This window comes from Zootermopsis nevadensis, unplaced genomic scaffold, assembly GCF_977971745.1.
Source record: "Zootermopsis nevadensis isolate Lab colony 2312 unplaced genomic scaffold, Znev_1.0 Znev_ptg000013l, whole genome shotgun sequence".
In the NCBI taxonomy this organism is placed as follows: domain Eukaryota; kingdom Metazoa; phylum Arthropoda; class Insecta; order Blattodea; family Termopsidae; genus Zootermopsis; species Zootermopsis nevadensis.
This window is the reverse complement of record NW_028259145.1, coordinates 14,382,462-14,396,888: the sequence shown is the minus strand read 5'-3', so window position 1 is coordinate 14,396,888 and position 14,427 is coordinate 14,382,462. Positions and strand designations below refer to the sequence as shown.

General features: G+C 34.2%; 1 protein-coding gene across 3 annotated transcripts in view; it reads left to right on the top strand.

Moving 5' to 3' along the window:
- THADA (Thyroid adenoma-associated protein homolog) overlaps positions 1-14,427 on the top strand; it is a 30,935-nt gene that overhangs the window by 1,342 nt on the left and 15,166 nt on the right. The window contains exons 3-13 of one of the 3 annotated variants that reach the window (XM_087348685.1): positions 314-411; positions 1,524-1,654; positions 3,031-3,264; positions 4,160-4,399; positions 5,226-5,406; positions 5,939-6,117; positions 6,632-6,855; positions 8,113-8,303; positions 9,806-10,180; positions 11,929-12,084; positions 13,486-13,689. In XM_087348685.1, coding sequence (XP_087204811.1) covers positions 314-411; positions 1,524-1,654; positions 3,031-3,264; positions 4,160-4,399; positions 5,226-5,406; positions 5,939-6,117; positions 6,632-6,855; positions 8,113-8,303; positions 9,806-10,180; positions 11,929-12,084; positions 13,486-13,689 — 2,213 coding nt within the window. Of the gene's footprint in view, positions 1-313; positions 412-1,523; positions 1,655-3,030; positions 3,265-4,159; positions 4,400-5,225; positions 5,407-5,938; positions 6,118-6,631; positions 6,856-8,112; positions 8,304-9,805; positions 10,181-11,928; positions 12,085-13,485; positions 13,690-14,427 lie in introns of those variants that run through there. The other 2 variants (XM_087348686.1, XM_087348687.1) reach the window with 2 other exon arrangements.

The window sequence follows — 14,427 nt, the reverse complement described above, 5'->3', positions numbered from 1 at the left end:
AAAAGAAACTTCATTTCCTTTTCATAAATAAGCTAGGGCAATTATGCATAAATATTGTATAGTACAGTTCATATTTTCTTCAACTGAAGTTTCTTGTACTTGAAATTAAACATTTCTTTTTTGGTAAAAGATTAAATGTATGTGTATAGTTGCAGTTATTTTTTGTCTTTTAATATTTGTAACATTTCAGGTTTAGTTTCATATCAGAAAGAGCGAGGATAGACTTTATAACATGAACAAAAGACCCTTAAAATTTGCTTGCTTGCTATAAATGTGCTGAATGTTTAAAGTTATAAAACACTTTTTATAATAGGAAAAATAGATGAGACTGAAGGCACATCTCTAAGTACAGAAATCAAGAATCTTTTGTCTGCTGCTACAATTGAAGAACAGCTACACATTCTGAAAGATGTAAGTAAATTCTTCAACAATGTAATCCCAAAGCTTAGCTGTACAAGAAATGAGAGAAGTAGGATAAGATTTCTGAAGACAGGGATTTAGAAATTCACAGGGACTGTGAGAGGGTTCAAGAAAGGTAGACACTCTGTGTACTTTGAAGAGGAAGATGCTGAACAGGCCACATGTGGCCTGTCAGTGTGTTCACTTTTTTCCCCCTTTTTCTTTCTTCCCCCCACCCCAACCACACACACACACACTAGGATGAAAGGTAACAACCTGATATTGAAATTTTAGTCAAGCAGAAAACAGTGTCAGATATTTCACAAATCACTGATTTTTGAAGGAATATTAATTAAACTGAACTTCTTTTCAGTAGTAGGTTTAATTTAATATAATTTTTAATAAGTTATCCTCATTTTAACATAGTGGCCTGCAAATCATTAAGAGTGGGTGAATTAGTGCCAGATGTGAAAAATCTTGAGAACCTCTGACCTAAGGTATGGTAGCCCTGTTTCACTTTAAGATGTCTTACAGTCTTGTCTGTTTGAATCTATAATCTGAAGTCTTCTTACTTTCAAGGAAACTAATAATACCTTCCAGCTCATAATGGTGGGTATTGTAAAGTCAATAAAACCTTTCTGCAGTCACAAGATTCACAATTATCAAGTTCTTTGAGCAATAACTATATTCAGTGTTTGTGATGCACTTAATTGAGTAGATATGTCTATTCCTTCAGTTCGTTGTAAGGATTACAGGGTCAGCTCACTGTTTCTGGTTTGGAGTTAGTGAAGGAGGGTGAGACAGTTATTACTCTTTGTCTAACAGCCAGTTATTATTACACTGTTCCTCCATAAACCTTTTCTTTCTTTTAATGTTTTGAATGCACATGTGTGTGTGTTAACCTATACTAGACAGCATATTCATTTTATTATACATGTAAACTTGTACTAGGTTATCATGTATACCTGTACAGGTTAGAACATATTTAATTTATTTGTTATTTCTGCCGGATATCAATGTCTTATTAATTATAACATCTTTTATAACAGTGTTTCTGCCTGTACATATGAAACAAAAGCATTGCATAGTTGTGTCACAGTGCCTTGTTCTGTTTTGTTTTTTAGATAGCTAAGAATCATCTGGGAAATGGAAATGAATGTGAGAAATCAAAGGTGTCTGCATTTTGTATTCAGCTTCTCATTGACATATATGTGGCAGCTGCTCCCAAGGATCCATTCAAGTGTGCCATTGCAAGGTGTGTCATCTGATGTAATTCATGTATTATCTTTGTTGTTTTTTAAGACATTCACTGCTTGATATTTAAATGCAGTATTAACCTATGAGCCAAACAGCTGATAGAGATTTTCATTCAGCTTTAAATAAAAGTGAATTACTTTGAAACTGTAAAAGATATTTTGATCAGATGTAGTAGTGTGGTATTTGTATTAGTTCAGCCTGTATTTCAGGTGGTTCAAGAGGTGGTAGCCAGCAGGGACCAATTACAACCTTACCTGTATTTACTTCACCCATTATTTCAGTAGCATGTTCACTAACATTACTTTTTCTTCACAAATTTTATCACTTAAAGAAGACATGTTAGAATGACTTTAGTTTTTGCCATTTCTATTGTGTTTTTAAGGTGTAGAAAAATTTCATACAATTATTATGCTTTATAATGTAAACAATTATGCATGATACATGCAGCAGAAGTTAGAATCAGGAGCTACAGATAATTCTTGATGAATGACATAAAAGTTCAGACACAGTTTAATACTTTTCATATACAGAGACCTCATTTCTTACTTATTATTTTTGGTCTATTGATCAAGTCTTTTAGTTGCCTAAATTATGAGATAGATAGATAGATTTATTAGTGAATAATGAATTGGAAGGGATTTGAAAGGAAGTGATTATGGTCAGATTTGAGGTATTATCCTGGAATTTGCCTTAAGAGACTGAAGAAAATGTCAATGTCAGGATAATGCTCTGGGCTGAGACTTGAACACAGGACCTCCTGGATATGATGCAGCACATTTTGTAGGTGTGGCTTGATGAATCACTATTAATTGAAATTCTTTTTTGTTGTCAATGAGCAATACAACATTCATTTTCACTCTTCGTCTGATGGTATACATATCCTTGGTGACAAGCGTAATCACCTTGTACATTTTCTATCTGTGATTCACAAGACTGTGTAAGCTTAGTACTTACTTTGAAATTGGGTGAAGAGTGTCAGTTCTCGGTTCAAATCTTGGCCTGGAGAATTTATATCTTGACTGGCTTTTTAATGGTTTGTGTGATGTCTAATTAAATTCAAAGTTTTGTAGTTATGAATTCAGTACAAATTAGTTTAGGGTTTGTTAGCTTCAAAGTAGTACAGAATGATGAAAATATAAGACAAGTAGAAATCCAAAGTGAACCCTTGTTGTAAATACTTCAAGATTGTTTCATAATTTGATTGGTGTACCAAACTCCATGGTACTGCCTTCTACCGTCATTATTCTAGGGTCCATACATTATCTGTTCTCTTATAAAATTTGCATAATTTTACTAGCTCTTCTTTGTAACTTGACTTAACAATCCTACTTAAAGGTAGCATTACTGAAAGGCTGTTATTTTAATTTGTGTTAGGATATTCATGGCACTTCCTGAAGAAGCCCACACTGATGTTGCTGTGTGTCTGTCTGCCCATCTGATCAAGTTAATGTCTTCAGACAGAAGTCTAGTTGAGATGAACTCTGTGATAGCTGCAGTTGGCTGCTGCTTTGACAATTTCCCAATTGGTGTACTTGCAGCTACCATCAGTGTTTTGCCAGCATTAAGGCTTATTAAGACCTGTCTCAAATACTGCATTATGGAGCTGAGGTAAACAGTACCATTTGATTAATACTAATACTTATGTGACTTACACCCCCCCCCCCCCCCCCAATTATGTGGAGCTTGTTTTATCTTCTTCATGTGGGAGTAGAGGCAATATAGAGATCTTACCAGTATTTTGGCTAAGGTCCAGTCAGATGTACATTTGGATGTAGGTCATGGCCTGTTATTATCATACACATTTTTACATCTCATTCATTGTTAAATAATTTTAGCAGTTGCTTGGCTGTCATAAATAAGATTATATTCATTTAAGTACCATATGTCCCTGAATAAGATCTGTGCATACATTTTGTAGTATTTTAAGAGAAAAAAATGGAATTCAACTTAAAATAAAGAAGAGTGTAGACTAATCAGTTGTATTCATGTGGTTAGTTTCGCTGTAGAAATCCACATGAGCATGTACAGTGGTTGATAGAACTATTAATAATTTGAACAATTAATAATGAAATTAAATATATTGTATCATACTTCTAATTTCCAATCTTCTCAACTGCTGCTGGATGGAGTGCTCATGAATTTGCCAGAAACACACAATATGAGTTTATGTATGTGTTATGAGGAAAGTGAAATCAGGTTTTCTAGACGATGCCAAAAATATCATTCAAAGTATGAAATATTTAATGTTTGATACATTGCGTAGTCATTATAATGCCAGTCATGAAACTGGTAATGTCAAGCTTATGCAGACATCTTTGAGCTTTCATTATAGAATGTTTAAGTATTGTACAAAAGGCCTGGATTTAAAACTTTGTATGTGCATGTGTGCACACAGAGTGACTTTATGGAAACTGTATATTAGGTATTCATCTCTATGTACTTTTTTCTGTGATATTACTTATAATTTTGCCCTACTTTTTGCTTATCAACTTTATGTTTTCAGTCACAGCCTACCTCCAGCAAAGAAAATGGAGATCTGTCATATAGTACATTCTTCTCTGCGAACAGCTGTCTCATTGCTTCAGAAATGTCAGACAAAAGTCAAAGAGCTAGTTTATTCTGAAAGATATTGTAAAGAAGGCTACTTAGTGCCTGATATGATTGTGAATCTGGCTGCTTTGTTGGACATGCATTGTAACCTTATGCCAGGATCTACAGATTATTCAGAATCAGATGGAATCTGGTATGTGTAATTGTATTATATGCTGGGTTCATGAATTATAAGTGTAACATTTGTGGTTTAGTCTAGTTTTGGTCCATTAACTCTATGTACATACATTTTTTTGAGAGTATGCTGTGAGTACTGAAAGTCAGTCTAGCTCTAACAAATTAAAGTCTGTGAAAGGTCAACCAAAGTTGATCAGTCTCTTCATACTTGCTGGCTTCCTACTGCTAAGATTGAATGACCATTGCAGAATAGCTTTAAGACAGACATAGACAAACTTCAGGTAAGAAGAAATGACAGTGACAGCAAAATATATTTAAAAATTATAGTAAAATTAAAAGAATTACTGATATTTCAATGTTTACACTTTTTAAAGTAAATTATGTAAATAGAAGAAATCTCATTCATTTTCATACCTCTCACTACAAAACTTTTCTAACGTTGGTTCAAAGTAGTACTGTTTGGGTATCTTTAGTAATTTGTGGATTGTGATACAAAAAATGTGTTATATTCTTCTGAAACATTGGTAACCATTTGCAAGACTACATTATGATACAAACCAGAAGATACCAATCTACATTTTCACTGCTGTAAAAATCTTTAGTCTCATGTTTTATTAACTTCTTTTTCATTTCAAATAAGGCAACACTTCACTAACATGTCTGTGATTTCTCCTAATAGGGAATGGGTTCAGTTCTTGTTATACATAACCAACTTCTTTCAAGGATGTAAGACTCTTTGTCATGTACATAAATATTTATGAGACACACAAGATAAAATCTGTCTCTGTATGAATTTTAAATATGAAGAGTTTGTGAGATGAAGTTCTGTTCGATGCTTGCAGCCATGCATTATCTGATGTCATTGAGAATCCTCCTGCTACTGACACATTATCCTCTTTGCTAGAGTTGGTAGCTGCTCTGATGAGCTATTCAGAGATGCCTATGAACACACACATCAACTGTGGGATGGTGCTTGTCCTCCTAGTGATTCTCTTGGAGAGTACCGGTGGAGAATTGTGCAAGGTTAGTTTTTTTGAGTCCATGTAACTTAGTTACTAACTATCACCATGGAGCAGAGACCTTTTTGAGAAGCTAATAGTCACTCAGGTAATCAAGAAATTTCCTACCTTTTGTAAAATTTGAGGTTTTCACAACGGTGAGTATGAAGATTTCTGTCTTCTGGGTTGTTGCACTGTGTAGACTGGTCGATGTTAATCAACACATCAGAGGTCATACTGCCTCCGTCATCAGGGCGATGAAATCTTCCTACCTTTTATTTAATCCAGTCAATCATTATCATGTTCACAAGACACCCTTATCCTGAGCCAGATGAATCCATATTGCTGAGGTGAACAGTATAGTACTCAGTGCATCATTAAAGGTTTAATAATGCCATGTACATGAAGAATTTTATTACTTTGAAAATTATTTGCGTAGCTTTTATGTGTCCTGTGTATTCATATTTTGTGTAGTATTATTGTGCTTTTCAATGTATAGTGTCTTATTTAAATCTGTAAGGTAAGTCTTGTGATATGTTATTTGTGTTTTATTTCAGAGTTTGAAAAATCAGAATGTGCCATGGGAAGTAGATCTCTCAACTGACTCTTGTCAACTCAACATGTGTACTGGAGTGCTGAATGCCCTAAACACATCAGAGTTATGTTGTATGCACCCTGTAACTGGTGAACCTATTATAAATTTTGTGTTCCATCGTCTGTTTGCCATCAGCCAGAGGTATATTTTGTTTGTTCCACAAATTCTGAGAATCATAAGACCACATAAGAATCTTTCATTATGTTCTGCAAGTTTCCAGGAACCAAACCACAGTCCAAAATAATTGTTATTAACCTTTACAAAATGTTCATTCTGAAGACAATTCAATATTATTACTTTGTTTTTATTAATATTCAACTGTAGGAGCCATGGTAGCTCATTCATTATAGTGACTGATTACGGACTGGACAACAGAGGTTCGATCATGTAGGATTTGAGGTTTTCACAGTGGTTAGTCTGAAGATTGCTGTCTTCTGGGTTGTTGCGCCATGTAGTATGGTAGATTTCCACCTTTTCAGAGGTCATACTTCCTCCATCATCGCCTTGTGTCTTCTTTTTTTTATGTTTTTCTCTTCTTTGATTTTTTAAATTTTCTTAATACAGTGGACTTGCAAAACATGTTACAACAATCTTCACACCTTCAATAAGTCAAGGAATGAATGTTTTTCCTAAATGTGTACTTGTTTCAATACAGGATGAATGCGGATTGTGGGATGGTGTTGGGCATAAGCCGTGCTTTTCTTCTTCTGTCTCGTAACCTGTTGACCACAGCTGTGCAGATGCGAGATGTTTCTGTTGTGGACAACATGCTTGAATTTGTGTGGACACATCTGGAGCATCACATGGATAGTGTGCAACATTGTGCTTCAAGCATTCTGCTGAACCTGGTGAAGCTAGGGTCATCTCTGCAACAGGATGGTCAGTAAGCTCACTTCTTAATTGTGTCTGTCTGGTACATTTGACATGCAGCAGCAAGTCCTATCACAATTTGTCATTTAATGTAAAGCATACTTGTAGCTAAATACTAAATATATTTTGCTATCATGGCAAAATTAACTACTTTGGCCCTTTAAGGAAGCTTAGAAATTCTTTTTATTTATTTATTTTATATATCAGAAAGTTCTTGTTGTGACAGGCAAGTAGGATCATAAGACAGAACTTGAGCTTCTGAGAACAGTATGATTTATAGCAGAGAGAAGCACAGTTTAAATTAAATCTTTCTTTTTTGGAAATTCTTGGCATGAAACTGCTTTTGCTGCAAGTTTAACTCAGTGTACCAAATGTTCAGTGAGTAGTTTCATCCATTATTATGACAAGTTAAGTTTTTAATATAAATAAACTGTAATTCCACTTATGCCTGAGTAATTACAACACAATTAAATTGTCTTAACTTATAATTTTAGAGTATATCTGGCTCCAGAAATGTGGTTTGGAGTTTTGTTATGTCTGTTACATCTGTAAAGTTGTTTAAAAAAATAATATGAAATAGTGTTGAGAAAATACTTTTTACTTTATATCAGGAGTGACCAAACTGTGGTCCAAGTGGCTAGCATAAGCAGCTGGGTAACTGAAGACTGAGCAAACGCAGAACATGGTTGACATTTCCCAGGATAGATAAAGGAGATGAAAATTTCTAATAAATCCAAAAATTCTTTCCTGTGTGGTGGTGTCAAAGAGACATTTTCTGGGTGCCATAACTTAACACATTTTAGTATTTTTTCTTCCCCAGATTTAATTTATTATATTTTATTATTTGGTATTACTGATTTTGAGAAAATAAAAATGTAATTATTCTGTCTTCCCACAAGCTTATTTGGATCTAAAGTGATTTTGACTTCATTATCCATTACTTTGCATGTGCAGTGTTTTCTGATTGTGTGTAAGCTAAAGCATTCCCATGCATGTGTAACTCTGACTATTATTTTAAATGCTTAATTGTAAACTATTTTCATTTGATAAATGTTAGAAATATTCTCATTTTACTATCAGTATTATGAAATTTATTGTTTAGTAAGAACACAGTAATTGCAATATTCATTATAACAGTATCCCATATGATTTTCATGTGTTTATTTTGCACCAATGGGAGCAATAGACATTTTTTAAATATAATGTGATTTAGTCCATGCTTTGTATTTCTGGTTTAACTCTGCAATTGTTGTTATTGCTCTGTAGGCTCAGATGGCTGTAATGTCTTGACTTCTATTCTGGAAACTGTCTTGAAGATACCAGTACATAGCAAATCCAGATACATTGGTCTGGCAGTCTTGGCGAATGAAATTGGATGTCAGACACTCATTGATCAGTTTCCAAATCTTGTTCAGAGTTTGTTGAACTCATTGGCTGATCCTATCCTTGCCACTCATGTAAGTGTTAACATATAGAATGCCAGATACTTTTACAACTCAGTCAAGTAAAAGTGGGCCACTGTGCTTAACCTTTAAACGACGGGGATTTAAATGGCAAAGTGTTAGCAGCCCTACAGAGTTTTTTTGCAGATTTTTAAACTTTTGTGCACGTTCTATGGAAAACTTTAATATTATCTAAAGTAAACATGATAAATTGACGAAATAAATGCCATATTTATTCGAATAGAACAGAGAATACATAGAGTTTTTTAAAAATGCAGTTAATATTTTAATTGCCTATATAGGCCTTAGTAACATTACTTTCTACTTTGGAAGCTCATTCGACATGTTAGAAGCCATGGTTGTGAACTAATGACCACACAGAAAAATTTGTTTCCCCTACTTCAGTGGATACACATTCTTTTCACAGATCATGCCAAGGAATGTGAGTAGCTTTGATTAGGGGGTCTGAAAACGAAGCCGAAACCCACTTGACAATAACAATGTTTATTGCTGTTTATGGTTATAGTTCCCGGGTTGACAGCTCATGTTGAACTTGTCAGAACCCTAGAGAAAGTGATTCAATATTTGCAGCCCCTAAAAGAGCCTAAAAGACGTAGCCAAGTGTACTTACAATGTTGCAAGTTTTGAGTTCCGCTCCAGGAACGTTCGTAGGGCTGAGTACACATATTACGTCCCAGACTGGGAATGCTAGTAAGATAAAGGTTAACCCTTTGAACATTTCCATCATCTGTATTTATTAGCATCATGTATGTATGTACGTACGTACGTACATATGTATGTTGTCTGGTGGTTATGAAAGATTGTTAATATGTATTTTTCATTGTCTGAACATTTGGGTAATGGCTGGTATAATGTGGAGTAATTACTTGAAAGTTTTAGTTTCTTAGGAATTCTGACCATCTTATTTGATACAAATGCCATTATTGTAAGTCATGTCCTTAATTTTAATTTTGTTTCTAAGAGTATGGTTACCAAGTTCATCTGATATGCACTTATCAGTTATCTGTTAGGTAGTACAGATTGAGAGTAAAATAAGTTGTTCTAGGTGAATGTTGGAGCCTACCATCAGACTAGACCCTTAACTGGATGAATCCAGTCCATACCCTTACACCTTACTTCCTAAAGAACCACCTTTCATATTATCTATATGCCTAAGGGGTGCTTTCTGTATACTAAGTTTCAGTTCTTTAAGTCCATATGGAACATTTGTTAACATAGATATGATGGATAGTAGCTCTTAGAGAAATATTATAACATATATGATTGGTAAATATGGGTGTTACTTTGATTTTTACATTGCATTTGTGTCATCATATGCTCATATACTCTGTAATCAGATGAAAGCTTATCTCCTTAGGTTGACAACCATGGGGTTATTATCTTCTTGCTGCAAGGGAAGTGTAAAAAATAGCTGTTCACTTTTCAGTGTTAACTCCTTTATTAATTGCCAGAACTTATCCTTTACTTGCATATCATTATTTGTTACACTTTTTCAGGTTTCATCTGCTGTGGAGCGTCTTATGCTTCAACATATAGGTGAATGTCAGGAAGATACTTGGAGAGCATTATGGATTGTACCTATCCTAGAAATGCTGTCCCATGCATCCCCTTCTGTGTGTGGCCCACTGCAGGCTTTGTTTGCCACAGCAGTGACATACCATCCAGGACTTGTAACCCACGTCCTACTACCCATGATATCAGATATGTGCACCAAGACAACACATATCCGCACTCTTCTTAGTTGCATTTGCGTGGCCAGAAAACAAGGTGCACTGGATGATCAGTCAAAATTTCAGCATTGTTCTGGTTTGTGGAAGGGTATTTTGGATATAAGAGTTCTGGAGCAAGCACTGTATCATCATGATGTTGAAGTGAGTAGTTGTGCAATACATAGGATAGTTACAAAAAGAAATGCTTGTTTAGTTTTGCAAGGTACTTCAACATCTACTATATATACTGAAGTATGAAGGAGGAAATAAGTCACATAGATTTTGCTTTTGCTGTCCACATGCAAGGTGAAAGCTTGAATTGTCTCCTGGAAGTCTTACAGCGCAGATTATCAAGCTTGCTTGAAGAATCTGATTTACGTACCCCACACTTTTTTTGTATGCAAAATATATATTTATGTTTTTATGTCATTGTTATTTTATTTAATGATCTTATTAAGGCTTTTAATGTAGTCAGCTTTGGAGGTGGTGTGGTGGGGGCTGATACCTCTACTTAATGTTATCACAATAACATTTAATTTTCATTAAAAGATGCAGTTATGCACACACCACTCATAATTCTTGTGAATACTTAATTGGTGGCAAGTACTGTAAACTAGAATGCCATCAGGCCTTGTTACCTTATTGCATGCTATTGTAGTTTTCACGCATTATTTAAATTTCTGTGTTGTGACCATTGGAACAAGGAGGGGCCCAATATTTCCTTCTAATCTTTCTGAAGGTTTTTTTCGTGTGTGCATTTCCCCCTTCATCAATGTTTTTATTAATCTTCTTTTTCCAGGACCTGACACTTGAAACAAGAACATCTTCATTATAATTTCCAAATAATCTCCAAACTAATGAAATTGCCCGTTCTTTCTTTGTTCAGGCTTTTCTCAAAGTAAACTACTGAAAATGAACTGTTTTATTGTGACATTCTTATCAATATATATTTATGTTGACCAGTTTTCTGTTATTTACCATTGTGATGCTGCATAGTGATAACTTTATGATTGAAAAATAGTTGCAACTCAATGAAACACTGGTTTATGTAGATTAATTTTGCATTGTAAATGGTTATAATCACGTATGAAGCAGACCAGAATTGGAGATAACACTGCTTATAATGATTTTAAGTAATGTAAGTTTATAAAGTTCTTCTTATGCGGATGTGATTGTATCCTACAGTTTTGTCTTGAATTCCTAGTTGTGTGTGTCTGTATAACTGCAGCATGAGGACTGAGTGAATTCTTATTGCATATACTTCAGTAATGCATTTATATATATGTATATACCCTATTACATCCTGTGAGATTCCCACCCAATACTTATGCTCAAAATAACTGACTCCACATTGCACAGTATACCATCTTAATGTGATGGATGCTGTGAAATAATAGAAGAAAAAGTGGGATCTTTAGTATTGTCATGATAGCTCTTTACATTAGTATAGAAGTGTGATTGTTTTTAAACTTCTGTGATACTCTGTTGGACTGAGCCTGATGTTGTCAAAAATCACATTCCTGTCTAGTTATGGGTTGAATAATCTGACATTTCTGATAATCTTATAAATTAAAATAAGTAAATTATCATGTGTTAAATAAATAAATGGATCTCAAAGGTGTTCTATTTTTCTCAGCCTCACATTTGGAAAATCATGTTTAATTCAGATGTCAGATTCAGCCTAACACTTCAGTTTCATACAAAATAGTTTGGACCTTGTTGGGTGATATTTTTTTAAAATATATAGACCTTAGCAAGTTTATATTATGTAGGATGTGAGGTTTTCATGGCTGTGAGTCAGAAGGTGGCTGTCTTCTGGGTTGTTACACTATGTAGTCTGGCACAACCCAGAAGACAGCCACCTTCAAGTTAATATTACTTTTATAAAGTTATGGTAATATTATGCACAGATTCGAATATCAGCTTTGTCTCTGCTTGCTGAGAGCCATCGTAGCACTGAGACCTTCTCTGCATCTGAGCTCCAGTTAATCAAAACCTTTTTAGAATACAATGTTAACTCGGAGGTCCCATCTTCCAGGCAGAAGACTCTGGCTCTTCTGAAAAAGGTACATTTATTAGCAATTTAAGTATTGAAGTATTTTAGTACTGGAGCTTGCAGTAATGTGGTATGGCTTAATGCACTCTTACATCTTTAAGTTTAACCGGTGTCTTTGTATTTGTTATAGGATGGTGTTCAGAGACATTAGTGTAATGTTGCTTCCCTTTTCATGTCCAAATATAATATGTAATGTAACAATAGTAAGATTCTTTGTCCAAAGTAGAATGTAAGAAACTTTTAATAATATATTTTTACTGTCTTTCTCATTTAGTAGACTTTAAAAAGTGTATGTCTCTGGAGGAAATTGTGATTTATGCTCTTCTAACTTTAGAATAGTTGAATGTAGGAGGTTACTTACATTAGCCCAAACAATCAAGAGCATGTTCTAATCTGTTTTCATAACTTCATAAAATGCTTATTTTATAGCCATTAAAGTGGAAATGGGTTGCAGTATTGAATTCTGTGTCTTTGTCAATATTAAGTTTCTAAGACAAATATACAATCCTTTCTGTGCAATAGCCATCTTGTTTTGTTTTCAAGTTTTGCTATTATAATATGTTATTGGCTTATATTTTCTAATAATGGCATTATGCTTTTTATATTTGTGTTGAGCAAATTAACAGAAACAAGGCATAGTATTTTTTCCAATATGAGAAGACAGCCTTTCTTTTTGAAACAGTTTACTGCCATGAAATTTTAAACTGAATGTAGACCCTCTGAGAACATGGAACAATTGTACCTCAGTAATTTATACATAGATGATTTCTCAGAATAAATTCTTATTTTTGTTCAAAGTATATGAGATGTTGGCTATAAAAGAGACTCCAAGTAATTTAGTTGCAAGTACAGAGATTACATTTGTGTTTAAAGATAAGGTACGTCACAACATATCATGAGTTGATGCTCAGCTCCATGTGTGCGAGGAATTGTGTATTTTTACTTTACGTTGACCCTCGGTAAAGTGGCTATTTGACCTGTTGAATTGGTAAAGTGAAGTGGAAAGCCAGTATTATGTCCTCAGCGTGTTGCTTTATCATTTTGGTATGTGAGATGATTGTACAGTGTGAATCACATTTGTGTTTAGTGTGGATATGGATATGGATAGAGGTTAATAAAGAATATGTAACTTGCTTCCATTTGACTTAGCATGTGGTTATTATTCATGTCAAGACAGTGGTACTGCAGTGGAGCAGTCTGTATATGCCACAAGGTGTTGATTAAACTTTAATAGTAAATCAGAAATTCAGAAGAGATTTAAATTACATTACATATAATATTGGTGCAACTTTCACTTTGTGACTGGGTGTGTACATGAAGCATGAAGCTCACCTCCATCTTGTGCTGAGATTAAGAAGGCATGGAATATACTTTTTATTTTTATTCAAGATTTTGTTTTATTTTCTGGCAGATTCTTACCAGACTGAGAGATGGCTCTCGAGTGCTTCATTGGAAAACTGGACAAACCAAGGCTAGTAAGAGGCAGCTGGAAACTGACAGTGACAAGAGCCATTTGCTCAGGACATACAATACATTTCTCCTGTGGCTGCTGGAATTTTCCTTCAACAATTTATTTCCAGGTGCAAACATTGGTCGTCGTAGCTCATCACTGCAGGTACTTTTGATGTCATACATATAATTATAAAAAGGAGTATTCAGAAAGGAAAATATGCTAATCATGTACTAAATAACAAAACAAGTATTTATCAGCTTGAAGCTTTATCATATTCAGTGTATGTTGTAGGTTATAAACATTAAATCTGCTGGAAGAATGCAACCCAGAATTCCCCTGTGTTTTATGGTTTAGAAGTATATAAGGGTGGCATATGAAACATCTTAAATGTATTTAGTATCATGTGGCCTTTCTTAAAATTCTTCCTTTGTATTGAATAGGTAACTTGCTGCTGTTAATAACTGTATGTAGTTTGATAGAAGCAATTGTTTTGTTTATTGTTGGACACTATCAGTCTTTAAGTGATTCTCTTAATGTTTGGTTCATTGTGCTAATATTGTGTTTGGTGATGTCCACAACATTTTGAAAGTCAATTGTACTGCTGTATTCATGTTATTTGAAGATTATTTACAGTGGTTGGAATTGAACCCAGAATTTTTTAATGCATGACTAGTTTTCTTTGCCCAATATTTAAAAATTTAGTGACACGTTATCAACTACATGTAAGAATACTGGATCACATAACTTTCTGCTATCATATAAACTTTTTGAGGTGCTTTACAATTCATATATGCCTTGCTTACCTTTTCAAATAATGTATCCTTATTTGGTTTAAAGTAAAGTCCATATGTTAGTCCATCTTGTTCCTTAAAAGATAGACTGATACTATTTCTGGACAAA